At 45.6% G+C, this 20150-nt stretch overlaps 2 protein-coding genes across 2 annotated transcripts; one reads left to right on the top strand and one right to left on the bottom strand.

Annotated features, from left to right (window-relative positions):
- Positions 1-647: 647 nt before the first annotated feature.
- Positions 648-18960, bottom strand: LOC137323245 (C-X-C chemokine receptor type 2-like). Its single transcript, XM_067986735.1, has 2 exons — positions 18860-18960; positions 648-3575 (listed from the first exon to the last, which is right to left on the bottom strand). The coding sequence occupies exon 2, from the start codon at positions 3570-3572 to the stop codon at positions 2466-2468; it is 1107 nt and encodes a 368-aa protein (XP_067842836.1). The 5' UTR covers positions 3573-3575; positions 18860-18960; the 3' UTR covers positions 648-2465.
- On the top strand, positions 13368-14126 carry LOC137323437 (putative nuclease HARBI1). Its single transcript, XM_067986909.1, has one exon. It carries the CDS (start codon positions 13368-13370, stop codon positions 14124-14126), a length of 759 nt encoding a protein of 252 aa, XP_067843010.1.
- Positions 18961-20150: the final 1190 nt, after the last annotated feature.

A 20150-nucleotide genomic window follows, 5' to 3' on the forward strand; every position in this document is an offset into this window, starting at 1 on the left:
CTATCAAGAATCCAACTGCAATATCCAAGCTCAGCTTCAGAGCTCCTCATAAACATTTCCCCTGACCCTGGTATATACTTTATTCTTCCTCAGTGACACAAAAAATCTCCTCCCAAACAACATTGTTAGCTCAGAATTTTCATGCAACTGTATAAAATCCTGAAAAGAATATTCTTTGTATTTTGATATTTTTTCCATCATTCATGCCTTGTTATTTGTATATTTTCTGCCTGTTGGCATGTATTATATTTCACAGGATAAGCGTGAAAACTACAACTTGTGATACATATCCCATTCACACACTCAGAATAATTTGCCAATAGGAACTGGATATTTCCAGTCCAGTTGAAGCGTTCTTTTCTATCTGGTTGTCATGTAACATGAGTTGTAATGGTACTTTCTGAGAAGGGAGAAAAGCATAACTCCCGTCTCTGTCTCCCTCTCTCGCACATACATATATACACAATTTATAAAAGTGTTAGTGTCACTCAAGTGAGAAAAAGACATAAAAACATAGGAAAATGGTCGTAGTAAAAAGAGTGAAAAAGTTGTTTAAGTAATTTAATTGGTTTATTTTGCAGTAGTTGCTTTTATGCCACCATAAGATTTTCATTCAGTCTTCAAAAGTGAATCGAGACTCACAATAGACCTTGCTTAAAGTATAAACATGAAGCAAATTTATTAAATAAACAATGAACAAGCAAATAGTGATATAACATGATATAATACAATGATATATTTACACTAAGACAATCATCTAAACTTCACAGAATGGTAAAATAACAAATAGATAGCAAAGGAACATCGGAACAGGAGTAGGCAATTCAGCCCCTCGAGCCTGTTCCACTTTCAGTTCGATCATAGATAAACTGTACCTCAACTCCATTTACCCGCCTTTGATCCATACCCTTTGATACCCTTACCCAACAAAAATGTATCAATCTCAGTCTTGAAAATTTCAAATGTCCCCCAGCATCCACAGCCTTCTGGGGCAAGAGAGTTCCTGATTTTCACTACACTTTGCGTGAAAAAGTGCATTCTGATTTCACTCCTAAATGGCCTAGCTCAAATTTTAAGATGATTTTCCCTTGTTCTGGATCCCCCTCCCCCCCAGAGGAAATAGTTTCTCTGTATTCACCCTATCGAATGCCTTGATCTGTTGGACTATAACCTGGTGTTGTAAGATTCCTTACATTTGTCCACCCCAGTCCATCACCGGCATCTCCACATCTTGATCATTTTAAACACCTCAATTAGATCACCCCTCGACCTTCTAAACTCAGAGGCATACAAGCCAAGCTTATGCAATCTGTCCTCATAATTTAACCCTATAAGCCCTGATATAATTCTGGTGAATCTGCACTGTATCCTAGCAAATCTAAGAACTCATCTAATCTCTTGTACTTGACTCAATAGGGTAGATTATCCTGTATGGGCGCCCAACAGTTGCCGTGCACCTACCTGAGTGGAAGTAGCTTCTGTGCTTTTCGTCCCTGGACCATTTGCATGGCCTGAGCACACTCCAGATGCAGATCCACCGCTATGCTGGGCTTTGCGCCTGAAGATCTGGGCAGTAATCAGAGTGCAGCTGTGCTTCTGACCGCCACCATTGGGACCTCCTGCCATCTGCTGGATGACCATCGGGGAGGGAGAGGTAAGAAAAAGTTTGTACAGTACTTACTGCCCCGTAACCCCTACAGATAACGCCAAGGTAAGAAACGCTGAGACCTGATTGTGCATAATCCTTGTTAGCAGTGAGTAACACAGACTGAAGGTCAATGGTCTGTTGAAAGGTTTTCAAGGTCAAACAGTTGTTTCAGACTCAGCCCTGCTTGAGTGCTCTCCAGTAAAACTGTCAAGTTCCTGTCAAGAAAAACACCATCTAGAGGAGGAGGTCATTGTAAGAACACTGTTGCTGGAGGGTTTCAGTCTGAATAAATGAGAACACCCTGGAGAACTGGAGCACACGGGCAACCTGTCTGCAGCAAAATAAAGGTGGAGCAAGGTCAGTTCTGAGAGTGGTGTGAATGAAGAAATGGCCCACAGTTCCATAGTTGTGTCTAATTCAATTTTCCATTATATTCAGGGTAGAGACTGTGAGCAAATGATCCTTGTGGATATTCTGTGACTGAGCAATACGAGTATCAACTGGAAGCGGCTAAGTAGAGTCTGTGCTCAGTGTTAGCAATCAGAACATTATCTAGCCAATAATCAATAATATGAGGGTGGACATCCCTTATTGTTCAGTGCAGAGCCCCTGTGTGATCTGAACCAATGTATCACAATGGGAAAAAAAACACAAGCTTTATTTTCTGACAGTTGTACGTTGCACACCAATACATTGCACCATCTGGAAACCATTTAGTTACTGTGTTCAGAACTGAAACCTGCACAGCACTGTTACTCAGTATTTTAGTTCTTAGAAACTTGGTTTATTCATTTATTCATGTTTCATATCTGCTGCCTTACTGACTGGCCCTACCATCTCCATCATAAGCAACATATATGCTGGTTGAAATAAGTCCAGATTCAGAGATGGAGGATACAGATCTCCCATACTTTGGCATGATGGTTTGCTTAAGGATTCCTTTCTTAACCAAAATTTTAACCAAGTTCCTCCTGAATTTCACCCCGATGAATGCGTATAAGATCGGGTTAATGCAGCTGTGCAGGAATCCCAAACTTTGGGTTGCAAACAGAGCCCAGTCGATATTATTGTGCATGTCACAAGTCTCATCAATGAGTTTGCTCCTCATCAGCGTGTCAATGAACACAGTAATATTGTACGGCAGCCAACAAACGAGAAAAGCCAGCACTACCGCTATGATGACCTTCATGGCTTTCTGTTTCTGGAATCCCTTCGTTTGACACAGTTTCTGGATTGTCACGCTGTAGCAGAAGATCATGACAACCAGAGGGATGAGGAACCCAATAAAGTGTCGCAAAAATCTGGTGGTTATTCTCCATGTTTCAGCCGATTCACCTTCAAGCATCTCATGACACATGATTGTGCCGGAAAACTTGTATTCACCCTTGTACAGAATAGGTAAAGATAGAGCAATGGCCAGCACCCAAACAGCAGCACAGACCAGCTTGATTCGAAATGGTCTCTTGTGCTTGTGAGCCTGAGCAGAGTAGACAATGGCCAGAAGGCGGTCAATACTGATACAAGCCAGCAACAGAATCCCACTGTAAATGTTAACTTCCTGTAACATGCTGATAATCTTGCACATGACATCACCAAACACCCACCCAGATATGGCATCCACTGCCCAAAAGGGCAAGGTCACGGCAAAGAGGAGATCGGCTACTGCCAGATGAAGCAGGTAGATGTCTGTGGTTGATATTGTGCGTCGATTGTAAAGTATGACAATCATTACGATCATGTTCCCTATCACAGCGAGGAAACACACCAGGCTATAGACAGCAGCCAGTGTCGCGTTGATTGACTCGTTTACAATGGGTGTACAGGGAGATTTGTCTGGATCAAGAGTGTAGTAATCAGAATAATTGTAATTTTCAAAAATATCACCAAAGTCGAATTCATCAGGTTTGAACTTTTGGGCAGCCATTCTCTGAAAGAAACAAAGAGTAGGTCAGGGAATGAGAATAATCTAAGTTGCAGTATCTGATCTGTTATATCATGCATGCAGAATATTGAAGATTTATTTGCACTGGACTCTCTGAAGCTAGTGTTTTTTTGTGATAATTATTTAATACAAGCTCCGAGATCTCCGTGCTCCTCCAATTCTGGCTTCTTGCGCATCCGCGACTTGCTTCGCTCCACCATTGCCGGCCGGCCCTTCAGTTGTCAAGGATCTAAGCTCTGGAATTCCCTCCCTAAACCTCTTCATCTCTTTCTCCTCCTTTAAGACTCTCCTTAAAACCTCCCTCTTTGACCAGCTATTCGTCATCCGTCCTAATGCCTTCTTCTCCTGTACATGAACCTCATGTCCTCTATAAACAAGACTGTGTTTTTATTTTTTCCAATATTTTTGTGAATGCAGTAAGATCATAGGTCGAACAGAAACCCTCACCACTGTACTCTGACTTACTGGAATATAAAGTCCCCATCGCTTACAGTCGGTGTTAACGCAATTTGCCCGTCTACATGATGGACGGTAAAACCAAAAAGCAAAGTAACCAATATATCTGTATTTAAAAAGAACCCTAATTCATCCTCGGGTCTTAAAAGAAGTGGCTGCAGAGATAGTAGATGCATTGGTATTAATTTTCCAAAATTCCCTAGATTCTGGAAGGGTCCCATCAGATTGGAAAATAACAAATATAACTCCTCTATTAAAAAAAGGAGGGAGACAGAAAGCAGGAAACTACAGGCCTGTTAGCTTAATATCTGTCATAGGGAAAATGCTAGAATCTATTATTAAGGAGGTTATAGCAGGGCACTTAGAAAATCTCAATGCAATCAGGCAGAGTCAACACAGCTTTGTGAAAGGGAAATCGTGTTTGACTAATTTATTAAAGTTCTTTGAGGAAGTAACAAGCAAAGTGGATAAAGGGGACCCTGTGGATGTGGTGTACTTGGATTTCCCAGATCCCTCTGTACCTCAGAGTTCTGCAATCTCTCTCTATTTAAACCACATCAAAGGCTACTACACAAAATAAGAGCTCATGGTGTGGGGGGTAACATATTAGCATGGATAAAGGATTGGTTAGCTAACAGGAAACAGAGAGTAGGCATAAATGGGTCATTTTCAGGTTGGCAAGATGTAACGAGTGGAGTGCCACAGGGATCAGTGCTGGGGCCTCAACTATTTACAATCTATATCAATGACTTGGATAAAGGGACCGAATGTATGGTTGCTAAATTTGCTGATGACACAAAGGTAGGTAGGAAAGTAAGTTGTGAAGAGGACATGAGGAGTCTGCAAAGGGATATAGATAGGTTAAGTGAGTGGGCAAAAATTTGGCAGATGGAGTATAATGTGGGAAAATGTGAACTTGTCCACTTTGGCAAGAGGAATAGAAAAGCAGTATATTATTTAAATAGAGAGAGATTGCAGAACTCTGAGGTACAGAGGGATCTGGGTGCCCTAGTACATGAATCACAAGAAATTAGTATGCAGGTACAGCAAGTGATTAGAAAGACAAATGGAATGTTGTCATTTATTGCAAGGGGAATGGAATATAAAAGTAGAAATGTTTTGCTCCAGTTGTACAGGGCATTGGTGAGACCACGTCTAGAATACTGTGTGCAGTTTTGGTCTCCTTATTTAAGAAAGGACACAATTGCTTTGGAAGCGGTTCAGGGAAGGTTCACTCGACTAATTCCTGGGATGAGGGGGTTATCTTATGAGGAAAGGTTGGACAAGTTGGGCCTGTATACACTGGAGTTTAGAAGAATGAGAGGTGATCTTATTGAAACATATAAGATCCTGAGGGGACTAGAAGGGGTAGATGCTGAGAGGATGTTTCCCCTTGTGGGAGAGACTAGAACTAGGGACCACAGTTTAAAAATAAGGGGTCTGCCATTTAAAACGGAGATGAGGAGAAATTTTTTCTCTCAAAGGGTCGTGAGTCTGTGGAACTCCCTTCCCCAGAGAGCGGTGGAGGCAGGGTCATTGAATATTTTTAAGGCTGAGTTAGATAGATTCCTGATTAACAAGGGAGTCAAAGGTAGATGGGAAAGTAGGGTCGAGGTCGCAATCAGATCAGCTATGATCTTATCAAATGGCAAAGCAGGCTCGAGAGGCCGAATGGCCTACTCCTGCTCTTAATTCGTATGTTCGTATGTGATTGTTAGCAGTTGCATCCAGAATCTCATCACTAATTTAATCACACTTTAACAAGGTATGAACAGCTGATTGGAACCGACTTTGCCTGAAATCAGCAAAGCCTTTTAAAAGGGTAAGTACAGAGTAAGGACTTACTGAAATGCTTGAAATAGTCGATATATTTAATACGTTATAAGGGGTGCCTTTGTAATTGACTCTTATGGTAACAGCAATTGATTAGCACCATTTGCTCAATACAGGCCCGTGATTAGCGTTGATGGTGTAAGTTGGATCCAAAATTGACCCAGTAACAGGAAACAAAGGGTAAAAGTCAATGGATGGCTTTGCAAATGGAAATCCGTTTCCAGTGGTGTGCCACAGGGCTCAGTGTTGGGTCCCTTGCTGTTTGTGGTATATATTAATGATTTGGACTTGAATGTAGGGGGCATGATTGGCAAATTTGCAGACGACACAAAAATTGACTGTGTAGTTGATAGGGAAGAGGATAGCTGTAGACTCCAAGAAGATATCAATGGGTTGGTGGAGTGGGCGGAAAAGTGGCAAATGGAGTTCAACCCGGAGAAGTATGAGGTAATACACTTAGGGAGGGCAAACAGTAAAAGGGAATACGCAGTAAACGGGAATATATTGAGAGGGGTAGAGGATGTGAGAGACCTTGGAGTGCATGTGCACAGGTCCCTGAAAGTGGCAGTTCAGGTAGATAAGGTTGTGAAGAAGGCATACGGAATGCTCTCTGTTATTAGCCGAGGTATAGAATACAAAAGCAGGGATGTAATGATGGAACTGTATAAAACGCTGGTAAGGCCACAGCTGGAGTATTGTGCGCAGTTCTGGTCACCACATTACAGGAAGGACGTAATTGCTGTGGAGAGAGTGCAGAGAAGATTTACAAGAATGTTGCCAGGGCTTGAAAATTGCAGCTACGAGGAGAAATCGGATAGGCTGGGGTTGTTTTCCTTGGAGCAGAGGAGGCTGAGGGGAGACTTGATTGAGGTGTACAAAATTATGAGGGTCCCAGATAGAGTAGACAGGAAGTACCTGTTTCCCCTAGCGGATAGTTCAAGAACTAGAGGACATAGATTTAAGCTGATTGGCGGAAGGATTAGAGGTGACATGAGGAGAATTTTTTTTACCCAGAGGGTGGTGGGTGTATGGAATTCACTGCCCGAATTGGTGGTAGAGGGAGGGACCCTCAACTCTTTTAAAAAATACCTGGACCTGCACCTAAAGTGCAAAAGCTGCAGGGCTACGGTCAGGGTGCTGGAAGGTAAGATTAGGATGGGCACCTGGTTGTTCTTCGAGCCGGCGCGGACACAATGGGCCGAATGGCCCCCTTCTGTGCTGTATCTTTTCTATGGTTCTATGGTTCTAAGTGGTGGGGACTGTACAACATGCTGCCACGTGATCTCTACCACTACAGAAGGCGAAAGAATAACCACTGTTCTACACCGGGGCTAAACAACAAAGATGCAACTCCTGCACTAATCCTGTACATAAAATTGACCCTTGAAACACGGGCCTCTGCTTATTATACAGTGGTACACTTCAGACTGACTGGCGAGCTGAGTGCAGGCAACCAAGAATAAGCTTTCAATATGACGCAACTGGCTACTGCCCATCAAATGGATTGCAAACCATTGTTGTCCTGGCATTTTCACTGAGCTGACTCATATCCATATTCACGGCCACTCCTTGACCTTGCCATCTCACATGGCCTCTCTACTCCCATGTTCTTGATCACAGGCAAGGCCATCTCCAATTACTTCCTTGTATCCCTCACCAATCACATTAACCTACCCTTTCCAACCCCACTTCTTTAGAATCATAGAATAATAAGGAAGCCTTTCAGCTCATCGTGTCTGTGCAAGCTTTTTGAAAGAGCAATCCAGTTAGTCCCATTCCCCCACTTTTTCCCCATAACCCTGCAATTTTTTTCCCTTCAAGTGTTTATCCAATTCCCTTTTGAAAGTTACTGGAAAGATAATCTGCTTCCACCGCCCTTTCAGGCAGTGCATTCCAGATCATAATAACTCGCTGTATAAAAAAAATTCTCCTAATTTTCCCTCTGATTCTTTTGCCAATGATCTTAAATCTGTGTCCTCTGGTTACCGACCCTCTTGCCAGTGGAAACAGTTTCTCATTATTTACTCTATCGTTTTCTAACACCACTATTGAAGCTCCTCTTAACCTGCTCTACTCTAAGGAGAAAAATTCAAGCTTGATGGGGTCTAAATTGGGCCAAGTAGCGCCCATTTGTAGGCACTACACGGGCTCCTAAGTCCAAAATGCACGCGCATATTTCTGGCGTGACGTGTGCCGGACGCCATATCGGTAAAGGCATTCGCGCACACGCAGATAACGAGCACCAGCACCATGTAAAGTCGGGAGAATATGTGGTGGATCAGTGTGCAATGCTGATTTAAAGGGACAGATGTGATTTTGGAACTCCACGCTCCAGCCAACACACTGTCTTAACCCCGCACAGCTGAACAGGTCTTAAACAGCATGGAGGACCCCCATGAGCGCTCTTTAAGCAGATCATGCAGGATTTACAGGTCAGCTTCTGGCTGCTGATGCATTTGTACCTGTTTTTGGAGGTCTCTTATACTTGAATACTAGGACTAGGGGAAATAGCCTAAAAATTAGAGCCAGGACTTGGAGGAATGAAGTTAGGAAACACTTCTACACGCAAAGGGTGGTCGAAGTTTGGAACGCTGATCCACAAACGGCAGTTGATGCCAGCTCAATTGTTAATTTTAAATCTGAGATTGAGAGATTTTTGTTAGCCAAAGATATTAAGAGATATGGAGCGACGGTGAGTATATGGAGTTAGATAACACATCAGTCATTGAATGGTGGAACAGGCTCGAGGGGCTAAACGGCCTACTCCTGTTCCTATCTTCCTATGTTCCTACAATAAAGTTTCATTACTCTACAGGGAGTGGGCTGGCTAGCTGACAGGCAACAGCAAGAGCACTGGCGGAGTGGCAGGGGTGGAACAGGACTGCATCATCCTAAGAGGCAGGTTCATGTTCCATGGAGCCACTGCCACTTGCTGCCTCCTGTTATGTGCCACCTTCTCCTGCAAGAAAGCGGGATGTGTGTCGGTGAGTGTCGGCAAGATGTTTGGGTGATGTGGCCGTCATGGTTGAATAGCTGCCAATGTGTGTGACCTGTGAGTTCTGGGTGTGCGGCTTGCAACAGTGGTAATGTGTGACCGTAAGAGGAAGCATCTGATTGGAAGAGTTGAGTACTGACGGAAAGAGTTTGTTGGTAGGTGGGTGTTGGGGGGTTTAGTGCGTGGAGGAGTGGAGGCGGCTCATGGTGCAGTTGGTAGGAGGCGCCACTTGACAGTTGACCTCACTCACTTTGACCACTCGTGTCAAAGCATTGAACATCTTCCTGTACTGCATTCTTTCTCGTGGTGCTATGCGCCTGGCATTAACTTCGTCCCCTACTGCCTCCCACTGCCTCGGAAGCATGTGTCTGGAGGGCCTCTTGCCCACCCTGCGGACATAGGATGCCCGTCCTCCTGTCCACCTCTTGCATCAAGGCTTCTAGTGCATCAGCAGAGAACCTTGGTGCACGGACTCTCGCAGACCTGGTACAAACTCAGATCGGCAGATTGAAGGGAGGCCATTTGGTCCATCGTGTCTATGTCGGCCGAAAAAGAGCCTAATCCCACTTTCCAGCTCTTGGTCCGTAGCCTTGTAGGTTACGGCACTTCAAGTGCACATCCAAGTACTTTTTAAATGCAGTGAAGGTTTCTGCCTCTACCACCCTTACAGGCAGTGACTTCCAGACCCCCACCACCCTCTGGGTGAAAGGTTTTCTCTTCCACTCCCCTCTAATCCTTCTACCAATTATTTTAAATCTATGCCCTTAGCTAAGGGAAATAGGTCCTCCCTATCCACTCTTTCTAGGCCCCTCATAATTTTATACACCTCAATTAAACCTCCCCTCAGCCTCCTCTGTTCCAAAGAAAACAACCCCAGCCTATCCCATCTGTCCTCATGGCTAAAATTCTCCAGTCCTGGCAACGTCCTCATAAATCTCCTCTGTAGCCTCTCTAGTGCAATTACATCTTTCCTGTAATGTGGCAATCAGAACTGTGCGCAGTACTCAAGCTGTGGCCTGACTAGTGTTTTATACAGTTCCAGCATAACCTCCCTGCTCTTATATTCTATGCCTCGGCTAATAAAGGAACATATCCCATATGATTTCTGAACCACCTTATCTACCTGTCCTGTTACCTTCAGGGATCTGTGGACATGCACTCCAAGGACCCTCTGTTCCTCTATACTTCTCAGTATCCTCCCATTTATTGTGTATTCCCTTGCCTTGTTTGCCCTCCCCAAATGCATTACCTCACACTTCTCTGGATCAAATTCCATTTGCCACTTTTCTGCCCACCTGACCAGTCCATTGATATCTTCCTGCAGTCTACAGCTTTCCTCCTCACTATCAACCACACGGCCAATCTTTGTATCATCTGCAAACTTCTTAATCAGGCCCCCTACATTTAAGTCTAAATCATTGATATACATCACAAAAAGCATATATATGTACGAAGTTTTGAGGTGCATCTATCTTTAAGTTCCACACTCTTTGAAATTTCTATACCATACTTAGAAAAATGAAACCTGCCAGACCTCTAATTGGCTTGAGCATCGATAAAGAGCAATCAGCCTCTAATTCGCCCAAGGATAGAGCCGATTTTGCTGAATTTAGCACCCAGATAGCATCTGAAAAACCAATGCTATGCATTGCAAAAAATGGGCACTAATCCTGTGTGCTTATTTTGCACCTGATAAATACTGCAACAGAAGTTCCAGTATGACTTTTCAGGTAGTTGAACCTTACTGTGCCTGAAGAGGATGCAGCAATGTGAACTGCATACAAATGAGTGTCAGGAACCTGTGCACTCAGATTTCCTACTCCTGTGCGGGATGCAGTTCAGGGGAACACAGTTCCCAGAAAAGCCAGGTGCTACAGCTTGTGGAGCTGCCGTTTTAGTTCTGTCTGTCTTAAAGAACTGGCTGGTATTAAGAAAGGTCTTTATTTTTGGCTTTTTGAATTTTAAATAAATGTTGCTGTTGCTTCAGTACTTATTGCAGAATGCCGTTAGTCCTTTACACTTAGCAATGTAAGCAGCATTCAGTACTGTGCCATCCCTGCCCCCCTTTTGCATGATGGCAACAGACAAGAGGAAACAACCACATACCCCCTTGACAACTGCTGAAGACATCCACCTGGGCCTCTCCTGTTTATCTACCAAAGAGTAAGAATTCCCCCCTCGCCCTGATCGTACAACTACTCCATGCCAGCCAGAAGCCTAACAATCAAATCAGCATCCTCCACCTATTCCTGTACCACCATTCTTCATACCCACATTTATTTCCCCTATTCGTTTACCTCCTGCTTAGCATAACGAAACTTCCCTCTTACCAGCTCTCAGCAAGCTGACTGTAGAGGTGCCCACACTGCTGCTTGAGATGCTGCTGCTGTCACAGCCTGGATACAGCAGCACAAACACATTCATAGAATCATAGAAAGGTTACAACATGGAAGGAGGCCATTCGGCCCATCGAGTCCGCACCGGCTTTATGCAAGAGCAATCCAGCTAGTCCCACCCCCCCGCCCTATCCCAAAGCCCTGCAAATTTTTTCATTTCAAGTTCCCTTTTGAAGGCCATGATTGAATCTGCCTCCACCACCCCCTCGGGCAGTGCATTCTAGATCTTAACTACTCGCTGTGTAAAAAAGTTTTTCCTCATGTCACCTTTGGTCCTTTTGCCAATTACCTTAAATCTGTGTCCTCTGGTTCTTGACCCGTCCACCAATGGGAACAGTTTCTCTTTATCTACTCTGTGTATATCCTTCAGGATTTTGAATACCTCTATCAAATCTCCTCTCAACCTTCTCTGTTCCAAGGAGAACAACCCCAGCTTCTCCAGTCTATCCACGTAACTAAAGTCCCTCATCCCTGGAATCATTCTAGTAAATCTCTTCTGCACCCTCTCTAAGGCCTTCACATCTTTCCTAAAATGTGGTGCCCGGAACTGGACACAATACTCCAGTTGTGGATGAACCAATGTTTTATAAAGGTTCATCATGACTACCATACTTTTGTACTCTATGCCTCTATTTATAAAGCCCAGGATCCCATATGCTTTTTTAACCATACCTTCAACCTTCAACCTTCAACGATTTGTGCACATATACCCCCAGATCTCTCTGTTCCTGTACCCCTTTTAGAATTGTGCCCTCTAGTTTATATTGCCTCTCCTTGTTCTTCCTACTGAAATGTGTCGCCACATTTTTCTGCGTTAAATTTCATCTGCCACGTGTCCACCCATGCCACTAGCCTGTCTATATCCTGTGGAAGTCTATCACTATCCTCCTCACTGTTCACTACCCTTCCAAGTTTTGTGTCATCTGCAAATTTTGAAATTGTGCCCTGTACATGTCCAAGTCATTAATATATATCAAGAAAAGCAGTGTTCCCAACACTGACCCAGTCCGAAAAACAATCGTTCACCACTACTCTCTGTTTTCTGTCCCTTGGCCAATTCTGTATCCATGTTGCTACTGCCCCCTTTATTCCATGGGCCGCAATTTTGATAATAAGCCTACCATGTGGCACTTTATCAAACGCCTTTCGAAAGTCCATATACACTACATCAACTGCATTGCCCTCATCGACCCTCTCTGTTACCTCATCAAAAACTCTATCACGTTAGTTAAACACAATTTGCCTTTAACAAATCCATGCTGGCTTTCCTTAATCAATCCACACTCATCCAAGTGACTGTTAATTTTGTCCCGGATTATCGTTTCTAAAGGTTTCCTCACCACTGAGGTTAAACTGACTGGCCTGTAGTTGCTGGGTTTATACTTACACCCTTTTTTGAACAAGGGTGTAACATTTGCAATTCTCCAGTCCTCTGGCACCACCCCCGTATCTACGGATGTTTGGAAGACTATGGCCAGTACCTCTGCAATTTCCACCCTTACTTCCCTCAGCAACCTAGGATGCATCCCATCCGGACTTTAAGTACAGCTAGGCATTCAAGTATCTCCTCTTTATCAATTTTCAGCCCATCCAGTATCTCACAGCAAACAGAATCTTTTTACACACTATGGGGGTAAAATTGGGCCGTGTAACCCCCGAGTTGCATGCGCACGCTTCTGACAGGAAGTGAGCAGGACTCCATCTTGGTAAAGGGGTTTGCGCAGGCACACCTAACAACCGCCGACAGCATGCAGAGTAGGGAGAATATGACCGAATCAGTGTACAAAGCTGATTGGAAGCCACCGTGACATTTTGGAACTCCACACTTGTCAACGCCCTGACTTAACTTCACACAGCTGAACACGACGTTAAGCGGCATGAAGGACCCTCCACCAGCTCTATTTAAAGGGATCAGGAAGTACTTCCAAGGTTAGTTGCTGATTTATTTCCTCTAGCTACTGGTGCAATTGTACGCATTTTTGGCGTTTTCTTATACTTGTCTAAAGTTTGAATACCCCGCAGAGAGTGGTGTGGCTGGTCTTGAAGTACTTTTAGCGGCATTTAAAATATAGTGCTGAGAAAAGTTTGTTTCCAGGCATGGGTGGCCTGTGGAACAGACGTCTTCGGTTCACAAAAGAGGTCTTGTTTGAAATTTGTCAACTGCTGCAACCACAACTGCAGCTTCAAAGCAGAGCATCGTTGCCAGTGGCCGTCAAAGTGACCGTGGCTCTTAATTTTTATGCCTCTGGCTCCTTTCAGGCTGCAGCTGGAGATATAAGCAATATCTCGCAGTTTGTAGCGCACTGCAGTATAAGGGAGGTCACTGAGGCTCTCTATACGATGAAAAACACATTCATCTCATTCCCTCTTGCCAGAGACAAACAGGAGGAGCAAGCACGAGGGTTTGCTCGCATTGCAAGCTTTCCCATGGTGCAGGGAGCCATTGACTTCACACACATTGCTTTGCGTGCTTCCCATCTGAACTCGGCCATATTCATCAATAGAAAGGTATTCCACTCCCTCAAAGTGAAGCTGGTGTGCGACCACAGGCTACGCATCATGCAGATCAGTGCCTGCTATCCTGGCAGCAGTCATGATTCTTTCATTCTGTGGCAGTCCTCTGTTCCACCTGTATTTCAACCAGCACGACAATTCAAAGGCTGGCTACTGGACCACATGTTATCCCCTCATGACATGGATCATGACTCTGGTCAAGAACCCACGCGCATGTGCACAGCAGGCCTACAACAAGTGCCGTCCTGCCACAAGGAATATCATAACATCACAGAGCACACCATAGGTGGCCTCAAGCAACGCTCCTGCTGCCTGGACCGCTCTGGAGGAGCCCTGCAGTAATCAGTTGAGCGGGAATCAAGATTTGGCGTTGTTTGTTGCATGCTGCACAACCTCGCCATTATGAGGGAAGAGCCCTTGCCACCACCTATTAGGTGAGATCCTGAGGAGCATGAGCAAGAAGAGGAGGAGGATGAGGAGGAACAGGAAGAGGAGGAGGAAGAAGAGGAGGAAGAGGCAGAGGAGAAAGTGAAGGAGGAGGAGGAAGCGCAACAGGAAGTGGAGGAAGGGGAAAGGAGGTTAAAACATAGGTAGGTCTTTCCTGCCAAGGCTCTGCGTGATCAGGTTATTCATAAACATTACCAGTAACCTCAACTACTCCTCCCCATTCACCAACAGTCCCACACTCCTTACTTTTCCTCTCTTACATGACCTTATGATTACACATTGGTTCCTCCCTCAGCTCACCGCAGAAATAAAAACCACCGCCAAATGCAAATTCAAATCCACTTTTATAAATGAACACATGAAATTATGCAAACAAAATGAGACTATTCACTCTTGTGCATTCCATTAGGCCTGTCGTTCATGTGCCTTTACCTTTCCTAGTGCTCTGAAGAGGTGCTTCCCCAGTGGCTGGAGCATAGGTGGTGGAAGGCTGCTGATCTTCACTTGAGGAGACTACAGATGGCTTTGGAGGACAACCTCGAGCTGCTCTGGGCCTAGAAGACCCAACTTCAGATTACACCATCACGGCCTGGGCAAGGGCACTGGCGGGGTGGCAGGGGTGGGAGCAGGAATGCTGTCATCCTGAAGAGAGGACAGCAGGTCCCTCTTTCACAGAACCACTGCCACTCTCCCGAGCAGCAGTTCAGCAATCCTGGCGATCTGTTGGAGAACGGATTACTGGACCACTGCGACGCCCTGGAACCCCCTTTCAACAGAGCCGTGATGGCAGCAGTCTGAGCTTCCAATATAGCAGTCAGACCTCTGATGGAAGCTGTTCGTGCTGCAGTGGAAGATGTTTTTGCTGCAGTGGAAGCTGTGACATCAGTCGTCAGACGCTGCATCATGGTGGGTTCCACAGGTGTGCAAAGCCTTCTGCTGTAACATGGGCCATCAAAGTCCTCATCTGAATCGCCTGCAGCAGAACTAGTGTGCGACCTTTTTTAAAAATTCGTTCGTGGGATGTGGGCGTCGCTGGCAAGGCCGGCATTTATTGCCCATCCCTAATTGCCCTTGAGAAGGTGGTGGTGAGCCGCCTTCTTGAATCGCTGCAGTCCGTGTGATGAAGGTTCTCCCACAGTGCTGTTAGGTAGGGAGTTCCAGGATTTTGATTCAGCAACAATGAAGGAACGGTGATATATTTCCAAGTCAGGATGGTGTGTGACTTGGAGGGGAACGTGCAGGTGGTGTTGTTCCCATGTGCCTGCTGCTCTTGTCCTTCTAGGTGGTAGAGGTCGCGGGTTTGGGAGGTGCTGTCGAAGAAGCCTTGGCGAGTTGCTGCAGTGCATCCTGTGGATGGTACACACTGCAGCCACGGTGCACTGGTGGTGAAGGGAGTGAATGTTTAGGGTGGTGGATGGGGTGCCAATCAAGCGGGCTGCTTCGTCCTGAATATTGTCGAGCTTCTTGAGTGTTGTTGGAGCTGCACTCATCCAGGCAAGTGGAGAGTATTCCATCACACTCCTGACTTGTACCTTGTAGATGTTGGAAAGGCTTTGGGGAGTCAGGAGGTGAGACACTCGCCACAAAATACCCAGCCTCTGACCTGTTCTTGTAGCCACAGTATTTATGTGGCTGGTCCAGTTAAGTTTCGAGTCAACGGTGATCCCCAGGATGTTGATGGTGGGGGATTCGGCAATGCTAATGCCATTGAATATCAAGGGGAGGTGGTTAGACGCTCTTTTGTTGGAGATGGTCATTGCCTGGCACTTGTCTGGTGCGAATGTTACTTGCAACTTATCAGCCCAAGCCTGGATGTGGTCCAGGTCTTGTTGCATGCGGGCACGGACTGCTTCATTATCTGAGGGGTTGCGAATGGAACTGAACACTGTGCAATCATCAGCGAATATCCCCATTTCTGACCTTATGATGGAGGGAAGGTCATTGATGAAACAGCTGAAGATGGTTGGGCCTAGGACACTGCCCTGAGGAACTCCTGCAGCAATGTCCTGGGACTGAGATGATTGGCCTCCAAAAACCATTACCATCTCCCTTTGTGCTAGGTGTGACTCCAGCCACTGGAGAGTTTTCCCCCCGATTCCCATTAACTTCAATTTTACGAGGGCTGCTTGGTGCTACACTCGGTCAAATGCTGCCTTGATGTCAAGGGCAGTCACTCTCACCTCACCTCTGGAATTCAGCTCTTTTGTCCATGTTTGGACGAAGGCTGTAATGAGGTCTGGAGCCGAGTGGTCCTGGCGGAACCCAAACTGAGCATCGGTGAGCAGGTTATTGGTGAGTAAATGCCGCTTGATAGCACAGTCGGTGACACCTTCCATCACTTTGCTGATGATTGAGAGCAGACTGATGGGGCGGTAATTGGCCGGATTGGATTTGTCCTGCTTTTTATGGACAGGACATACCTGAGCACTTTTCCACATTGTTGGGTAGATGCCAGTGTTGTAGCTGTACTGGAACAGCTTGGCTAGAGGCGCGGCTAGTTCTGGAGCACAAGTCTTCAGCACTACAGCCAGGATGTTGTCGGGGCCCATAGCCTTTGCTGTATCCAGTGCACTCAGCCGTTTCTTAATATCACGTGAGGTGAATCAAATTGGCTGAAGACTGGCTTCTGTGATGGTGGGGATATCGGGAGGTGGCCGAGATGGATCATCCACTCGGCACTTCTGGCTGAAGATGGTTGTAAACACTTCAGCCTTGTCTTTTGCACTCATGTGCTGGACTCTGCCATCAGTGAGCTGGCACCTCTGGTATCCTTTCCCTCCGCCCTGGCTCCTGCACACTTGTGCCCAGAGTCTCACCACCTGCAGATCCCGTCTCTATCCTAGCCTCTAAAGTACGCGCAGTGTCAGTCTGTGAGCTGATGGCTGCGAGTGTAAGATCGAGTGAAGGTGTCTCTTCAACATCACTGTCTTCTTCTTCTGCCTCCTCTAACTGGGCAGGTTGCAGTTCTTGGGTATCTGAAATGACAAAGGGACAAGGGTTGGGTTGTGTGAGGGGAGAGGAGAAAGTAAGAAGTGCGTGCTTGCACCATCTGCAGCTTGTGAATCAGAAAAGATTGTGGGATGGGAGAGAAGTGGGAAGAGAGAAGGAGGATTAGGTATGCAAAGACCATCATCATCGATCCCTCCAACTCCGCCAGTGGCCAAGGCCTCAGCAATGCCCCTTCCCATGATGGCTAGTACTGCCTCCTCCATGGGGGTTAAAATGTGTCGGTGCGCTTGTCCTCTACTTGTTCGTTGCTGCCTATTTTTATGCGCCACCTTCTCTTGCACGAAAGAGAGAAGTGTCTCAGTGGGTGTCCTGCAAGATTTTTGGGTTTTGTGGCTGTCTTGGTGCAATAGCTGCCATGGTGTGTGTGAGCTATGAGTTGAGGGTGTGAGGCTTGCGACAGTACTAAGTGTGTGAGGGTGAGGTAAACCACATTAATTGAAGAGTTGAGTGCTGATTGATAGAGATTGTTGGTAGGTGGGTGATGGGGGGTGTAGTGAATTGAGCAGTGGATGAGGCTAGTGGTGCAGTTGGTACGATATGCCACTTGAAGATTGAACTCGCTCACCTTGGCAACTCGTGTTAAATCACTGAACATCTTCCTGCACTGCGTCCATGTTCTTGGAGCTATGCTCCTAGCATTGATCTCCTCTGCTATTTCCTCCCACTGCCTCTTGAACATATGTCTTGAGGGCCTCCTGCCCCCCTGCAGATAGAGGAGGCCTCCTCACCACCTCTTGCACCAAGGCCTCCAAGGCATTATCAGGAAACTTTGGTGCAGGCTCCCTCGCATATTCAGCCATTCTTCAATATATTGCAGCACAAATTCACTTCACAATTGACTTCCACTACTTCTCGCAGCCACAGTGCACCTCCCCTTTAAGAGATGCAAGCTGCCTTTAAGTAGCGCCAGCCACTCGCGATATCGGGGCCCCGCTTTTGTGTGCAGCCAATCAACAGTGTAGGTAATGCTGGCTGCAGGCAGCAATCATTTAAAACAGCAGGCAGCATGAATTTAATGTGCTGTCTGCAGTGCAATGAACGGGCAAGGGTTAATCGCGTACCGCACACCCCATGCCCGTTTTTAGGGGTTGTCCAATTTAACTCCCGTACAATCTACAGCACAGAAACAGGCCATTCGGCCCAACTGGCCTATGCCAGTGTTTATACTTGACATGAGCCTCCACCCACTTTAATTACCTCTTCCTACCCTGCCCCCATATTCTTCCATTCCCTTCTCCCTCATGTATGAATCAAACTTCTCCTTAAATGTGTCATAAGGACACTGACATGCAAATCACAGTTTCTGGCACACATAAATTAAATTAGAAACTTACCACACATCATCCGAAGGTGTCCAGATTAAAATCCTGGTCCATTATCTGCAAAAAACTCTCCCATGGGGTTTTAACTGGACCCCCCCCCCCATAAAGGGACATACACTAAGTTATTTACAGCTGAACTTTAGCAGCAGAATAATATATTGTGCTTTACATGGTATGAAACTCTAGTCTTTATATCCCCTGCTGTGAGCAGCACGGTGAGAAATCTGCTTGTTGTGTATAAAAAATGCTAAGGTCCTCAAGGAATTAAATTAAGATGCTAAACAAAAACCTACATACCTTCTCAAACGTTGTTCTGTGTTTCTTTCCTGTCTGTCTGCAAGTTTATACAGTGATTTTCCTGACCAGACAGCGTGGCATATCCAGTGGCTGCTACGATGTTTTCTGACATGAACACAGCTTTATAACTCAAGAGTGAGGGCAGTCCGATGTGTGTCCTGTCAGATAGAAGGTCTGGATATTTTGTAAAGTGGGAAGAGTGTTGCAATACATGAAGTAATTTGAAGACATTATGCACAATGTCTACGAGAAGTGACTCAAGTGCTCTGAATAGAGTCCCACAGATTGCCGTAGCTGTGACAACATGTTACACATCATACCCGTAAAGTCAGGCTGCAACCAGAAATGTCACAATTAGAGTTGTACCTCTCAACCTGCAATGTGTTTGTCCAATTAGGATCAGTAGTTGGTGCTGAGTGTAGTTTCCTGCAAAACTCCCAAATCAGCTGATCTTGTCACTTCGGAGCCTTATGTGGAACTGCTGCTTTCCAGCTGAGAGATATGATTGAAGTGTTTGAAGTAAGATGTGGATTATTTTCTCCCTCTGCCCTGTGCCACACACTGGACTCCTGTAAGAGAAGGGTCCTGCTCCCAGTATCATGGTATCATAGTAGGTACAGCACAGGAGACGGCCATTTGGCCCATCGTGCCTGTGCCAGCTCTTTGAAAGAGCTATCCAATTAGTCCCATTTCCCTGCTCTTTCCCATTGCCCTGTATTTTTTTTCCCTTCAAGTACTTATCGAATTCCCTTTTGAAAGTTACTATTCAGGCCCTTTCAGGCAGCGCATTCCAGATCATAACAACTCGCTGTGTAAAAGAAATGTTTCCTCATGTCGCCTCTGGCTCTTTCGCCATCACCTTAAATCTGTGTCCTCTCGTTACCGACCCTTCTGCCTCTGGAAACAGTTTCTCCTTATTTACTCTATCAAAACCCTTCATAATTTTGAACTCCTCTATCAAATCTCCCCCGAACCGTCTCTATTCCAAGGAGAACAATCCCAGCTTCTCCAGTCTCTCCACATGACTGAAGTCCCACTGACATTCCTATGTTGGTATAAAAAGATTTGTGTGAGTGGCTTTGGGGAGTGAGGGCATCTCTCCCTCCAATTTTGTGGGGAAGCACCAACCTCCACTTCTCATCATGATAGTGGGGCTGAGATCAAGAAATCACCACAAGGAGTACCCCAGTGCAACAATTCGAAGTCCTCGCGTGCCTCGCCACTTAAAAAAAATACGACATCTCTCCAACAATTACATTTTCTTAAAGCTCATCATTATTTGCTGACTATA

Source organism: Heptranchias perlo, chromosome 7 (genome assembly GCF_035084215.1).
Source record: "Heptranchias perlo isolate sHepPer1 chromosome 7, sHepPer1.hap1, whole genome shotgun sequence".
Lineage (NCBI taxonomy): Eukaryota > Metazoa > Chordata > Chondrichthyes > Hexanchiformes > Hexanchidae > Heptranchias > Heptranchias perlo.

What these genes read in the sequence shown, in the direction of transcription:
- LOC137323245 (XM_067986735.1), bottom strand. Translation starts at nt 3,572, where the DNA reads ATGGCTGCCCAAAAGTTCAAACCTGATGAATTCGACTTTGGTGATATT.
- LOC137323437 (XM_067986909.1), top strand. Translation starts at nt 13,368, where the DNA reads ATGGGTGGCCTGTGGAACAGACGTCTTCGGTTCACAAAAGAGGTCTTG.